Source organism: Notamacropus eugenii, chromosome 2 (assembly GCF_028372415.1).
Source record: "Notamacropus eugenii isolate mMacEug1 chromosome 2, mMacEug1.pri_v2, whole genome shotgun sequence".
Taxonomy (NCBI): Eukaryota; Metazoa; Chordata; class Mammalia; order Diprotodontia; family Macropodidae; genus Notamacropus; species Notamacropus eugenii.
In genome coordinates this window covers 474,858,440-474,872,287 of record NC_092873.1, presented here as the reverse complement: position 1 = coordinate 474,872,287, position 13,848 = coordinate 474,858,440, and the positions used below count along the sequence as shown (strand labels likewise).

The window sequence follows — 13,848 nt, the reverse complement described above, 5'->3', positions numbered from 1 at the left end:
TTTTAACCCTCTTAGGCTTATAAGTTCCATGTGGACAGAAAGTATGACATGCCTTTATATTGCTTTTGGCACTTACCCCAGTGCTTTGCATGTTAAGTAAAATTTTCTTTCTACATTTCTGTCCTTTTTGCTTTAAAAATGTACTCATTTCTTGGTTAAAAAAAAAAAATCGACACCCACCGCCCCAAATATAAAATTACAGTATTCTGTCATCTCTGCTTGTATACTGTTTACCTGTGATTATTATTGTTTTGCTTAGTTTTACATTTCATTTGTTTCTGAACTTTTATGATAGGAATGATTCCTCCTAAGCCCCTAATGAGACGAGACCAAATAGAAGGTTCTACAGCTAATTCTGAATCATTTGAACATATTGCTCGATCAGCAAGAGACCATGCTGTTTCTCTCACTGAACCTCGTATGATGTGGGGATCAGACCCCTATCCCCAAGTAGAACCTCAGCAGGCAAGTTCTCCCCCCAAGTTGGCTGAAGAACCTAAGGACCTAAGGTAATCATTGTGTTACATAATCATTACAACTCAAAGCAAAAAAAAAAAAAGTCTGCTTACTGTATGTATATTGGTATAGTATTGAAATGTTGTACTTCACGTCATACTAAACTCACAGCACCGTTTTTATTCTCTGACTTAACTTTGATTTTGTTGTCTCTCAGCAGTGAATTTGAATAAACACCTGGCTTTTTCTCATTTTAAATGGTTGTCAGAAAGTTAAATGAAGACTACCATGTTTCATTTCTATGTCACTTTTTAGATATGCACTCAAGAAGTTTAATAGTTTTCCTCTGATAGCAAATAATAATGCATCTTTTTCATTTTTTATCAACTGAAAATTATGAAGAAAAATATTCGTTTTGGAATTCTTCCATTCAAAACGCTAATTTCTGAAATTTTAAAATAATTTACAACTAGCTGCTTGTAATCTATATTCCTATAACTAAGATTGGGAGTCCTGTCCTTTGTTGATGAGTCATAATTATTTTGTAATTCAGTGGAATTGAAGAGACAATTTATTTAAGGAATACTTTGTCAATAATTTTTGTTTCTTTTTTAACATAGACCAGAAGCCCCACTGGAACAAGAACTGATGGTTGCTTCCTACCCAGCTGAACACAGTCAATTGGACACTCATCCCAAAGCAGAATTTTTCAGAGACATCAGTGAGACAGAGGTACAGAAATTCCCTAACAAGTCTTTGGAAGATGCAAGACCTCCTCCCACTGACACAAATAGCCAAGCAACTTGTTTTGAACTAGCTGATGAGAATGTTGTTCCCACCCCTCAGGATGATCAGAGTCCAATTGGAGAAGGTCAGTCTGTCAGGAAACGCAGTGTGTCCCATGGATCCAGCCATTCTCAAAAACCAGAGGAAGCAAGGAATGAGGCACCTGCAAACATTCCTAAAACAACTAGTAGGTGCACTGATACAAAAGAACCCTCAGAACGACTCGAAGATAAACCAAAAAAGGAAGGTTTTGTAAGGCCTTCTGAAGGACCAAAACTTGAAAAGTTGTACAAATCTAAGTCAGAAACACGATGGGGCCCAAGGCCTGGATCTAGTAGAAGAGATGAAGGTGGTGATAGGCCTGTGAGAAGATCAGGACCTATTAAGAAACCAATACTCCGAGATATGAAAGAAGAGCGGGAACAGAGAAAGGAGAAAGAGGGTGAAAAGGTAGAAAAACCAACAGAGAAAGTTGTAAAACCTGAAAAGCCTGAAAAGAAGGATCCTCCTCCACCCCCTGCCGCTCAGGTTCAACCACAGCCACTTCCACCACCTCCCCAAACAGAACCAGAGAAGCCTCCCACTGAGACTTCATCTTTGGCTAAAAAGCTGTCCCAAGATACTGTGAAGCCATCAGAAACTGTAGATAATGTTCACATAGAACCTGCCATTAAAACGTCAAATCAGCAGATTCCTCCCCTAAATGTAACCAAGGAAGAAAAACAACCTGAAAGAGTTATTGGCAAAGAACAGGGAGTAGAAAGATCACGAATAGATTCAAGGCCAATTAAAAAAGAACCAACATTACCGCCTCGGACATACTGGAAGGAGGCTAGAGATAGAGATTGGTTCCCAGATCAAGGCTATAGAGGTCGAGGACGTGGGGAATATTACTCCAGGGGTCGAAGCTACAGAGGTTCTTATGGTGGACGTGGTCGAGGGGGCCGAGGACATAGTAGAGATTATCCTCACTACAGAGAAACAAAGCCAAGAGCAGAGCATGTACCTTCTGGATCTCTGAGGCAGCGAGAAGAAAGTGAAACTCGAAGTGAGAGCTCTGATTTTGAAATAGTGCCCAAACGCAGAAGGCAGCGGGGTTCAGAAACTGACTCAGATAGTGAAGTTCATGAAAGTGCAAGTGACACTCTTCCCTCAGACAAAGATAGTTTAAGCAAAGGCAAACATCCAAAAAGGGAGGAACGCCCTGAAAACAAAAAACCATTGAAGCCTCTGCTTTCTTTCAAACCTGAAAATAGTGTCCGAGTAGATAACAACAGACCACTGGAAAAATTGTATGTAAGGGATGATGAGAATAAGACCAAACCCGGCTTCCTTCCTAAAGGAGAACCTACTAGAAGAGGCAGGGGGGGAATGTTCAGACGTGGAGGAAGGGATCCAGGAGGCCGTCCACCACGTCCTTCCACATTACGAAGGCCAACATATCGTGACAATCAGTGGAATCCAAGGCAAACAGAAGCCCCCAAACCAGATGATGGAGAGCCACCAAGAAGGCATGAGCAGTTTATACCTATGGCAGCAGATAAAAGACCTCCAAAATTTGAACGGAAATTTGATCCAACCAGAGAGAGGCCTAGAAGGCAGCGACCTGCACGACCACCAAGGCAGGATAAACCTCCACGATTTAGAAGGCTAAAGGAGAGGGAAGCTGCTTCAAAAATCAGTGATGTGGCAGCTACTTCTGTCACAAATGGCACAATTAATAATGCGGTGCAGGAACCAGTTAGTGCTACTGGAGATATTTCTGGGAATAAGACTCCAGATTTATCCAATCAGAACTCTTCAGATCAAGCAAATGAAGAATGGGAAACAGCTTCTGAAAGTAGTGATTTCAACGAGAGACGTGAGCGGGATGAAAAGAAAACAGCTGATTTGAGTGCACAGGCAGCTGCAAAGGCAGGAGACAACGTATTGCCTCCGAAAAGGGAAATAGCAAAAAGAAGCTTTTCCAGTCAGCGACCTGGAATAGATCGCCAGAATAGACGAGGCAACAGTGGTCCACCTAAGTCAGGAAGGAATTTCTCTGGTCCTAGGAATGAAAGAAGAAATGGTCCTTCATCAAAAAGTGGGAAAAGAGGGTAAGTATAAGAGAGAGAGAATGTGAGTGAGAATAAGTTGATTTTTCTTTGGAAGGGTTAGGAGGGGACTGGTGAAGGACTCATTCATAAATTTTTGAATTATACTTGTCACACTTAATGTTGGTTGCGTTGAAAGTTGCAGAAATGGTGAAAAATGTGATTCCTACCCTCATGGAAGAGGGAGAGATTGGTTTTAAGTCATGAAAATGCAATGAATAACCTAAATTTGTTAATATCTAATTTCAGTGCTTATTTCAGAGGTAAAGGAGATCAGTGAGACCTCAAGTAGTCAGGGAATAGGACATGTAAAAATATTGTCATAAAATTAACCAGTTTTTAATGGTTGTGTTGTATATGTTCAAGATTTTATATTAGTAAAAGTGGTTAAAAAAAAGTGACCTTTGTAACTGTAACAGGAAGAGTCTTTTACATTTGTAATGTGTTATTCCTATTCAAATGTTGACCTGAAGAAAATTAATTGTAATGAAACGATCAAGAACAGTGATTAGACATAGCTTTAGCACTGCTGCGCACAGACACACAACTTTAACTCTTTAGTGGTGCTAAATTTTGGATCTTATCTAATTAAAAATCTCAGTGGCATTAGGTGTTTGCTCTGCCTAGTCATTTTGAACTTCAGAAAAATCTGGCAGCAGTACATATAATGACATTAATAAACATTAATATCCTGATCCAGTACAGTTTATTACCATATTTATTTGTCTATAGCCTGCTTTGCTTTGTCCACCCTAATTTTTTGAGAGACAAAGCCACTAGGCTAATTTGAATTGTATTTCTCAGACTTTATTATTTTCATTGTGCTTGAGTGTATGTCGTTCAAAGCCATAAATGAGATGATTTTACTTTAGGCTATTTTATTGAGCTTTATAAAACATTTCATCATTGTCAAGAGGTTCTGTCTGGGTGGTCTTAATTTTAAAAGATATCTTTTGAAGGCTTTGCATTTATTAGTGCTAAAAAGAAAGATCTGTGAGTCGAATTTGGGGGATAAGCAGCGTCCAGTTTTTCTGGGTAGAAGGAATACTTTCAACCTCTGCTTCTTGCACCCTGTTCTATTGTACCCACTTATTGTATAAGGTTTTATTTACCTCCCTACCCAAACTTGATTCTAGAAACAGCCATTTCCATGGACTTGTTTTGACCCTTGAGATTTTACTGTTCTCTCCTAACAAATCCCCGTCCTATAGCAATCACAATCCATTTTATCTCTTTCTACTCCCCAGCTGCCATGCACTGTCCCCCCAAAAAATAATTAAATTATACTAAAATATATGATAGGTAATAAAATAAAAAGTAATGTTAAGTATAAGTCCACACAGCCTACTTCATTTCTAGGACCCAGTGTTAGATGGAAATAGATACCTCTTCTTATTTAAAGGTTGTTTATACACTTTAAGCACGTCTTCACATATCCCTTGAAATGACAAAATATTTCAAATTAAAAGGTGGCATTTTGAATAACAATGCTTATTTCTTTTTTAATAGAAATTTGGTTTCTTAAAATGATGAATCAGTCATTCCAGGGCCAGTGATCAGTGTACTCAATTTACCTGCCATATTTTCAGAAAGATGTCTTAAGATTCCTTTCCAGATTAAAGAAATGGGATACAAAGCAGTTGTGGTGATGGAGCGTTATATACTGCCTTAAAGTTTGTGCAGTACCTTATAGCCCTTGAGAATAGGTACTTCTAGAGATTGTCCTTCTAACCCAGCATGGTACACTAGAAAAAGTATAGGACTTAAGAGTTAAAGAGACCTGAATTCAAATGGGCAGGGCTCAGGCCTCATCAGTTTCATAAAATATAAAATTACAGGGTTCGAATCTATGACCTTTTCAAACCCATTTTATAGAAGAGGAAAATGAGGCATAGAAAGATTAGGATTTAGAATTCATGAGTCTACAATTTTTCTACTACACTGTACTCTTATTTAGGGTTTTTTTAAAATAAATGCCGATAGTGAGGAATAAATTAGGTAATGTATTGTTTTTCTATTTTACATAGAATACAGAAAAAAAGTAAGGTACTTCCATAGCATTTCTGAGCATTAACTGTTTTAGAAGCAGAAAATATATTCATTCAACTTGGAGCAAGAACATTTTAAAAGCAGATTTGCCTACAATTACTATAGTAATAGTCACGTAAGAAGCACCAGCATGAATCCTAGATCACCAGGTGCCACCTCATGTCATAGATGAGGAAACTGAAACATAGGCACTAAAATGGATTGCTCAGGGTCACACAACTAGTAAGTGTCTGAGTTGAGATTTGTATCCAGATCTTTCTGATTTCTGGGGCTAGTATTCTTATCTACTAAGAGATGTCACCTGCCTAGAAAGCTGACCTAGGAATCCAAGTAATGTTTCTGATGCATACTGGCTACGTGAGTTTTGACAGGTCACTTAATCTCTCAGTGCTTCTGGACAGTTTTTTAAGACAGTTGCTGAGAGCTGCATTAGTGGAGGAAACTTGGGGGTTCCCTATATAAGTCAAATCCCGTATTCAGGTATTCTACCCTATGTCCAGTTTTGTAATCTAAGGAAATTAAAACTGCAATCTTAGTTATAAACCCTTAATTTTACAAGTGAAGGAACTGGACACTTTAAAGGTTATGGATTTTCAGAGGGTTAGTTTTTGATGACTAAAACTAATCTAGGATTTTTGACTCCCAGTTAAATATTCTTTTCATATAAAAATTAATTTCAAATCTTGATATTCTCTTTTTTATGGGATAGCATATCATTTATTTTTAGCCTTATGGAAAAACAGATGTATTTATATAAACTATTTTCTTTTGCAGTCCATTTGAAGACCAGTCTATAGGTATGACTAGTGTTGATCCTGCCAGTGGCAGCTCGGTGCATCATCAGGATGGAGGTCCAAATGGTACTGGGCAAAAGAGCTCCAAAGATGCCAGTGGGAAAAAAAGAGAAGAACCTAAACCAGGTCCAAAGAAACCCAAAGAAAAAGTAGATGCCCTATCCCAGTTTGACCTCAACAATTATGCAAGTATGTCTACAACTTTTTAAAAATTATGCATCCATACTTTCAACCTGTGAATTCCATGGCTGAAGGGTGCTTCCAGGATGAAGAAATCTAGTGTGTTAGAGAAAATCTGCAGTACCTCCTGGAAAGGAAATGAGGAATTACTAGGCGTTGGGAGACTTGAAAGATAAGAAATTAGGATCTGAAAAGGGAATTTGGCTGTTGAAATGCAGCACTTAGAGTGTGGATGCAATTATCCCCATATATGGCTGTTAGCTTGGAGGGTTCACAAAACAATAGAGAAATTCAATGAGTGCTTTATCTTTAACTGAAAAAAAGGTTCGAGGAATTAATCACTTTTGAAGCATGGACCAGCAGGGTCCATCCTTGGAGGGGCTCGTTCCATTACTGTAGTTACAGTGGCTTTGTGGCAGAAAGAGGTCAAACTGATTTTAGGCTATATAAAACTGCATAGACAACAAAAGAAAACAAAAAATCTTTCAAAATTTCTGTAATGAACTTTTTTCATCATTGGAACCATCACACTTGATAGAAATGATGCTAAACACCAGGACAAAAAGAAAAACTGAACTTAGAATAAATGTATGAAGAGCAGGTAAGTATCAAGTGCTGCCAGTAGCTGTGAGAGTATTTAGAGAGTGGGTAAGAACTTTCCACTCCAAGGCAATTGAGAGAATTTCAATTTCTCTACTTTCCAAGCTCTTTAAGAACCCATTTTTCACAGCCCATCCTATATGCATCTTCTCCATACCCTCTCACAAACTCATCAGAGGGGATCCACCCAGTGTTCTAGAGACCTTCTTCAAGTTGTAACACCAAGCACTCTTGAACCATTTGGTCTTTCTTTTGTGCATAGGCAGATCAAAATCCTTTGAATGATTAAAAAATCTCTTCCAGAAAACTTTTCAGTACTTGATGTCATCTGGAGAACTTTCCACAGCAAATCCTCTTCAGTTTTATCTCTGAGCTGAAGGCAGACATTTTAGGAGAACAGAGTTTTCCTTGTTTTCTCTCTCACTTTCAGTGATTTTAAGTATGTTTGGAAAGAAGAGGCCTCATTTTGATTAACCTCCTGTAAGGCAGCATTTTGTTCAGTCAACAGATATTTGTTAAGTGTTTTCTTACTATTTGCCAGGCACTGTACTAAGCCCAATACAAGGAAAAAGAAAGGTGTTTCCTCAGCCCTGAAAGGAGCTCTGTCACCCAGTGGATAGAGTGCTATGTCTAAAGTCAAGAGGATCTAAATTCAAATCCAGCCTCAACACTTAACTGATTCTATGACACTGGGCTAGTCACTTAGCCCCTGTCTGCCTCAATTTCCTCATCTGTAAAATGATACTGATAACAGCACTTACCTCCCAGTGTTATTGTGAGGCTCGGAAGAGATGCTTGTAAAATGCTTAGTACTGTCCCAGGCACACATAGTGGGCACTTAATAAATGCTTATTCCTTCCCTCAGAAGTTTACATTCTAATGGCATATGGCTACGCAGAAAAGGAATCTGAAAAACTAGGGGGATAGTTAAATTCTGGAAGGAGCCTTCCCATCAGAAGCAGAAGGTAGAAAGGGGGAGGATACTTTTAACTTGCTATTTTTCAGGGCTGGTGTGAGACTTCAGGATGAAGAAGTTTTTAAGGTATGGTAGAGGAAACCTGTAGTGCATACTGTATATGCATTATCTTACGAGATTAAATATTTTTTCATAACCAACATGTGCAGTAAAAATCCTCTGTCTTCTGTTCTCTTACATGTATCTGGCAGTTGTGAAAGGGTAACAGTGTGTGTGATTCATGGTTGGGAAAAGTGTCTCATTCCTTACTTATCAGTGTCTCAACACCTTCACATTGTTACTTGTAACATAATTCTTTCCTATATTTGTTGTTGTTTAGTGGTGTTTAACTCTTCATGATCCCATTTGGGGTTTTTTGGCAATCTCCAGCTCATTTTACAGATCAGGAACTGAGGCAGACAGGGTTAAGTGACTTGCCCAGGGTCATAGACACTAGTAAGTGTCTAAGGCCTTTCTATGACACAGAGTCTAATCTACCTGATTATCCCATCTTTATTCTCATTAATGGTATCATGTACATTTTAGGGTTGTGTTGTTAGGCTCCATGTGTGATAATATGGGTGTGTCATTGTGGGAGGGAGATCTTTTTCATTTTTCTTCTGTGTCTTTTCCTTCTATATTTATCCTTAAGTTCCTTTTGGATGACTTTCCTTAGATGGATGTCTTGCGTTTTCTTTTAAGTCTTGAAAAGTATTAAATTGACCCATCTGAAGCAAGTATTTTGGTCTTTTTTCAACCTTGGTATGAAATTCTCACAGATAAAACTGTTTAAGGAATAACGTATAATAGAGGGAGTTTCCTTATTGGGTGTTCCCCATACTAATAAAATCACAGGTTTAATCCAAAAGTAACTTTAATCTTGTAGTATACTAATGTATGACTTTTACGATGGGAATTGTGGGGAAATAAGGGAGTGAGCATCAAAGCATGTTAGGTCTCTCTTTGGTCTTGTTTCGATGAAGAAATTTTCAATATCTAAGGTAAATCTAAAGCACCATTTTATTTAAATTACTGCAGGTGTTGTAATAATTGATGACCATCCTGAAGTGACTGTGGTTGAAGACCCCCAGTCAAATTTAAATGATGATGGTTTCACTGAAGTGGTTTCCAAAAAACAACAAAAACGCTTGCAGGATGAAGAACGTAGAAAGAAAGAAGAACAAACTATACAGGTTTGAAACTTGAAAAATTTGGAATAAGAATATTACAGTTTTACCAGAGTATCTTATAATTGTGTGTATAATGCTTGAAAAAAGATCATATTGATGCAGAAAATCAAGTTTATTACAATTATGCTCTCTCAAGTATTAAGATAGATTTGCTGTTGTATTTTGCTCACAAAACAATCCTATCAGAGATTAAATTGTAAATTAAATAGTAATAGCATGTTGAGTACTGATAGGATTCAAGTGGTTCATTTTGGATTGGTGCTCAGGAAGGAGATGGAGATAACAGAAGTCATCTCTTTACTAATGGGGGAAACATTGTTTTTGTAGTCCAGTAAAAGATGCTTTGTAATAAGAACCTAAATAATCAAGATAGCCTAATGTTTTTTATATATAAGCCATCTTTTCTCTTTTTATCCCATTTTTCCCCTTAATCCTAAAATGGAATGTTTTTCAGAACATACTCTTTATTTGCTGTATTAAATATATATTTCAGAAGGACAGGAGTGCTTTTTCTCTTGAATGGATTAATTTAAATCATGCTTTGTTGAATGGTTATATATGAGTTGCTATCTATAACTACATTTTTAAAACCTCACATTTTTTAAGGTGTGGAACAAAAAATCTTCAAACGAAAAGGGAAGAAATCAGAATTCTAAGCTTCCTCCAAGGTTTGCTAAAAAACAGCAACAGGCTACTGTAGGCCAGCAACCACAGACTGCAACCCCACCTCCAGTGCAGAGTCTGGCACAGGCTCAAGTCCCTGTTCAGGTTCAGCCACCAACAACACAGACAGCAACGCAGTCACCACCATCAGTCCAGCCGCAAGTCCAAGCAACAAATACAACCAATGGTACAGAGTATGTAGCAACAGGAAAGTCTCTCCAGCATGCAACATCTCATGGGCCTCTAGGGGCAGAGTTATGGGAGAACAAAGTAACCCCGACAGCTGTTCTCAGTGATATTTCTAAGAAATGTAAGTGTGAATCTGATCCTTAACTATTTGGGGGTGGACAGTACTGGAACACTATTTCTATACAGCAACATTGATGGTTTTGGGACCATTTTGTTCTTAATTCCTTGTCCAGGATTGATTCTCTTCATTAGGTAAAGGGAAAGGGAAGTCAGAAATATTTTTCCAAGCCCCAAAGTGATTAAATTGTCATGTGCCAACATGTGTTTTGATATAATTATAGTTTTATGGGTTGACATGCTTGAAATAATAATCTTTGTCCAGGTGTTAAAAAGTTTTCTGTTGCAACATTTCTGATCGTGAGACATAGAAGTTAATTTAATAAACTGACCTTAAAAAAAGTTAAATAAATACCTATTAAAAGGTGAGTTTGATTATTGAGAATTTAACACTTTCTGGCTTCTGGTTTTCAGTGGGACCCATTAGTCCACCACAGCCACCTTCAGTCAGTGCATGGAATAAGCCTTTGACATCTTTTGGTTCAACTGCATCACCAGAGGTAAAAATTATTTGAAACAATAAAATGCCATGACATGACATGGTTCAATCCTACAGAGAGCACTAATTTTACGTTGTGTTTCTTTTTAAAATCTTGGATAGTAATACATTTAATATTTGTTCTCTCAGACACATATATGAAGACTGGTATTGTAGAAGCATTGTCACTAACATAACCATCAACCATATTTTTGACTTGAATTTGACAATAGATTAAATTAAACATATAGAAGTCTAATGTAGATTTTTGGTAAAATTTACACAGTATTAGAGATGTCTTTTCTGTGTATGCATGAGTCTGTGGTTTAGGCATTCATTATGGGGTTTCACAGTTGAAGAAACAGACAAGTTTGAATTCATCATTTCCCTTTAGATCACATGTTTATTCTTAATGTTTGCCATGGCAGATACCACGACACATTTTCATCATGATCTACAGCAATTTTCCCAAATAGGAAATAATTTGTTGAGTTTATTAATTTAAATCATTCCTACGGATTCTGAGTCCAGCTTTCTTTCCAACACTGGCTGCTGTGTAATCAGAATGTATACTTATACCCAGAACAGTTGAATATGGTTTCTTTAGTTGACAGGAATTACTCTCTGATCTTGATTCTCATTCACACCAGCATCCTGGGGGAACAAATGCTAAATCTTTCCACTTTTACAATTCACACCCTAGTTCAGGCCTTATCACATCATCTACTCAATCAGCTTCCTCTTTGGTCTCCATTTCTCCCCTCTGCAATCCATTCTTAATATGGGGGATCAGTATTATTAAAATACAGATCTAACCATGTCCTTCTGCTATAGCACAGGAAGCTTCAGTGGCTTTAGAGATAAACTTTTTTACTTGGCATTTCGTGCCTTTCCCAATCTGACTCCAGGCTACTTAACACACTAACACTCCTCGCCCACCCCCACTCTCCCCCCCTCCCCCCCACCTTACTCTCCACACACACAAGCACATGAGTGTATCACCTAGTATAAGTTCCTTGAGGACAGAACTATCCTCCTTTTGTATTTTATATGCAGGGCTTAGCATATAATTGCTTGTTGATTTGATTGGCAGCTTTGATAGTTTGTGTTTCTTTTTTTGGTTTGGTAGCTAATGTGTTTGTACCCTTTCCAGGGATCAAAGAATGGCCAAGAAAGTGGTGTTGAAATTGGAATTGACACCATTCAGTTTGGTGCTCCAGCTTCAAATGGCAATGAAAATGAAGTTGTTCCAGTACTAACTGAAAAGCCCCCTGACAAATTACCTGAACCCAAAGAACAACGGCAAAAGCAGCCTCGGGCAGGGCCAATCAAAGCTCAGAAGGTGAAAATGTTAACTCCTAATTTCCATAGTTTGTTTTATTGCCAAATTTGGGGGAAAATTAAAACTAGCACTCTTTGGTGGTGAATGGAGGGTGGGATTTAAATTATATGCTTGTTTGTATGTTGAAAAGGAGCATTTTCTTGAAGGCCTTTGAACAAAGTATTTCCTTGTCCCAAAAATGTTGAATTTAGCTTCCAGATTTGAGTCCAGTAGAGAACAAAGAACACAAACCTGGCCCCATTGGAAAAGAGCGCTCTTTAAAAAATAGAAAAGTGAAGGATGTTCAACAGGCAGAGCCTGAAGGACAGGAAAAATCCAACCCACCTTCCGTCAGAAACCCTGATGCTGTTACCACAAAGGAGACCAAAACAGTTACAGAAATGAGTTCTGAAATGGGCACGATGATCTCTGTTTCTGCCCCAGAATTTGGTGCTAATACAAAGGTAAGCAAAATATAGTATTTAGAAATTGAGTTGGCACATTTATCTGAAATAACACAGAGAACACAAACACAGCTAATTTTGTATTTAACTTAAGGTTTCGATGCTGTCAGTCATTCAGCAGATATTTAGCACCTAATATGTGCCAGACACCGTGGAGATATGTGTTAGATTTCCTATTGCTATATGGTCTTCATTCAAGACTCAAACCTAAGTTACTTTTGCATAAAAATCTGAAAAGAAAATCTCTTAATTTGTTTTGCATTATTACTAGAAATAACATGATATATAAAGAGGAATGCAGGGGAAAGTGGTAGCATTTAGTCTTAACATACCTGATTATTTGTAGATGATTGCTATGAGGACCTACAGTTATTCTCTTTGGTCAGCCATACAGTTGTACTCATGAAAGAATCATGGTTAACATTATGATGTCTAATGGATTGTATAAAAATACATATTTATTTCATCAACTTATAAATTCGGTAAGTTTCAGTTGACAGTCTCTTAGCATGGTGTCAAAGTTCTTTCAAAATTGTCATTCTTTTCAAAGTAATAGCACATTCTGCTTTAGTAGTTACCATTATTTGTTCTGCTACTGGAAGGACCATTTTAGGCCTTCTGGATTTCTTGATATTTGCCTACAGGTAATTCACATTAAAATATTTTTTAAAGCCTTTCTGGTTCTTTTTGCCCTGCTGTTTGCAAAATTAACTTTAGTACTAGAACTAGCATGTATCTTTAGAAAAAGACATGGTAATATTGTGGGAGTTTTTTTTCCAGAATATATTTTTTTCTATCACTTATCCTTCACAGGAGTCCGTAACAGACTACACTACACCTTCTTCTTCTCTGCCTAACGCTGTGGCTACTAGTAATTCCAAGATGGAAGAGACATTGGTTACTAATGTAAGTAGTTAATTCTGTGTATAGCAGTTGGGGAAACTGTTTCTTTACTTAATTCCCCAATTTTGTTATTGTCCACTGTGATTATAAGGACATATAAGAATAACAAACAGGTAACACTTTCTAGGGGAAGGAATCCTAACTTGGTCTAGCGTTATAGGTTTTCACAAAAACTTTGTTATGCTGTAATGTTGCTCTCAAGGTACTTGTTGAGTTACCAAATTAAAAGCGGAATAAGCAATTTTTTTTTCTGGTAGTCCTGGTAACAAGCTTACTTTAAAAGTTGTAAGGTACATCCCTGTTATCAGGTCATCCCTGTAGTGGATGTTAACATGGTCTCCATTGTCAGTCATGAAAGACAATCAGATGAAGTGTTTTTATCAGATACTCAAAATAGCTCTCCATCTCACATTTGACTTCATGGTACTTGTTCTTATTTTCATGAGTACTAATTATCGATCACAGAATTATCTGTCTGATTAAAGCTGAGAAAAGGTAATTCATTTCCAAATACCGTCTATTACTGAAATAACAAATCTCTATTACTAGAATAACAGATCTCACCAATTTGAAATAGTTGGAGGGAAGGGAAGACCTTAATAGTAGTGCT

General features: G+C 37.4%; 1 protein-coding gene across 7 annotated transcripts in view; it reads left to right on the top strand.

Annotated features, from left to right (window-relative positions):
• Nucleotides 1-13,848, top strand: part of PRRC2C (proline rich coiled-coil 2C) — a 95,999-nt gene that overhangs the window by 56,929 nt on the left and 25,222 nt on the right. For all 7 annotated transcript variants that reach the window (XM_072648639.1, XM_072648640.1, XM_072648642.1 and 4 more), the window contains exons 15-23: nucleotides 296-509; nucleotides 1,077-3,338; nucleotides 6,159-6,367; nucleotides 8,952-9,106; nucleotides 9,710-10,076; nucleotides 10,487-10,572; nucleotides 11,704-11,892; nucleotides 12,084-12,335; nucleotides 13,149-13,241. In XM_072648639.1, coding sequence (XP_072504740.1) covers nucleotides 296-509; nucleotides 1,077-3,338; nucleotides 6,159-6,367; nucleotides 8,952-9,106; nucleotides 9,710-10,076; nucleotides 10,487-10,572; nucleotides 11,704-11,892; nucleotides 12,084-12,335; nucleotides 13,149-13,241 — 3,827 coding nt within the window. The remainder of the gene's footprint in view (nucleotides 1-295; nucleotides 510-1,076; nucleotides 3,339-6,158; nucleotides 6,368-8,951; nucleotides 9,107-9,709; nucleotides 10,077-10,486; nucleotides 10,573-11,703; nucleotides 11,893-12,083; nucleotides 12,336-13,148; nucleotides 13,242-13,848) is intronic.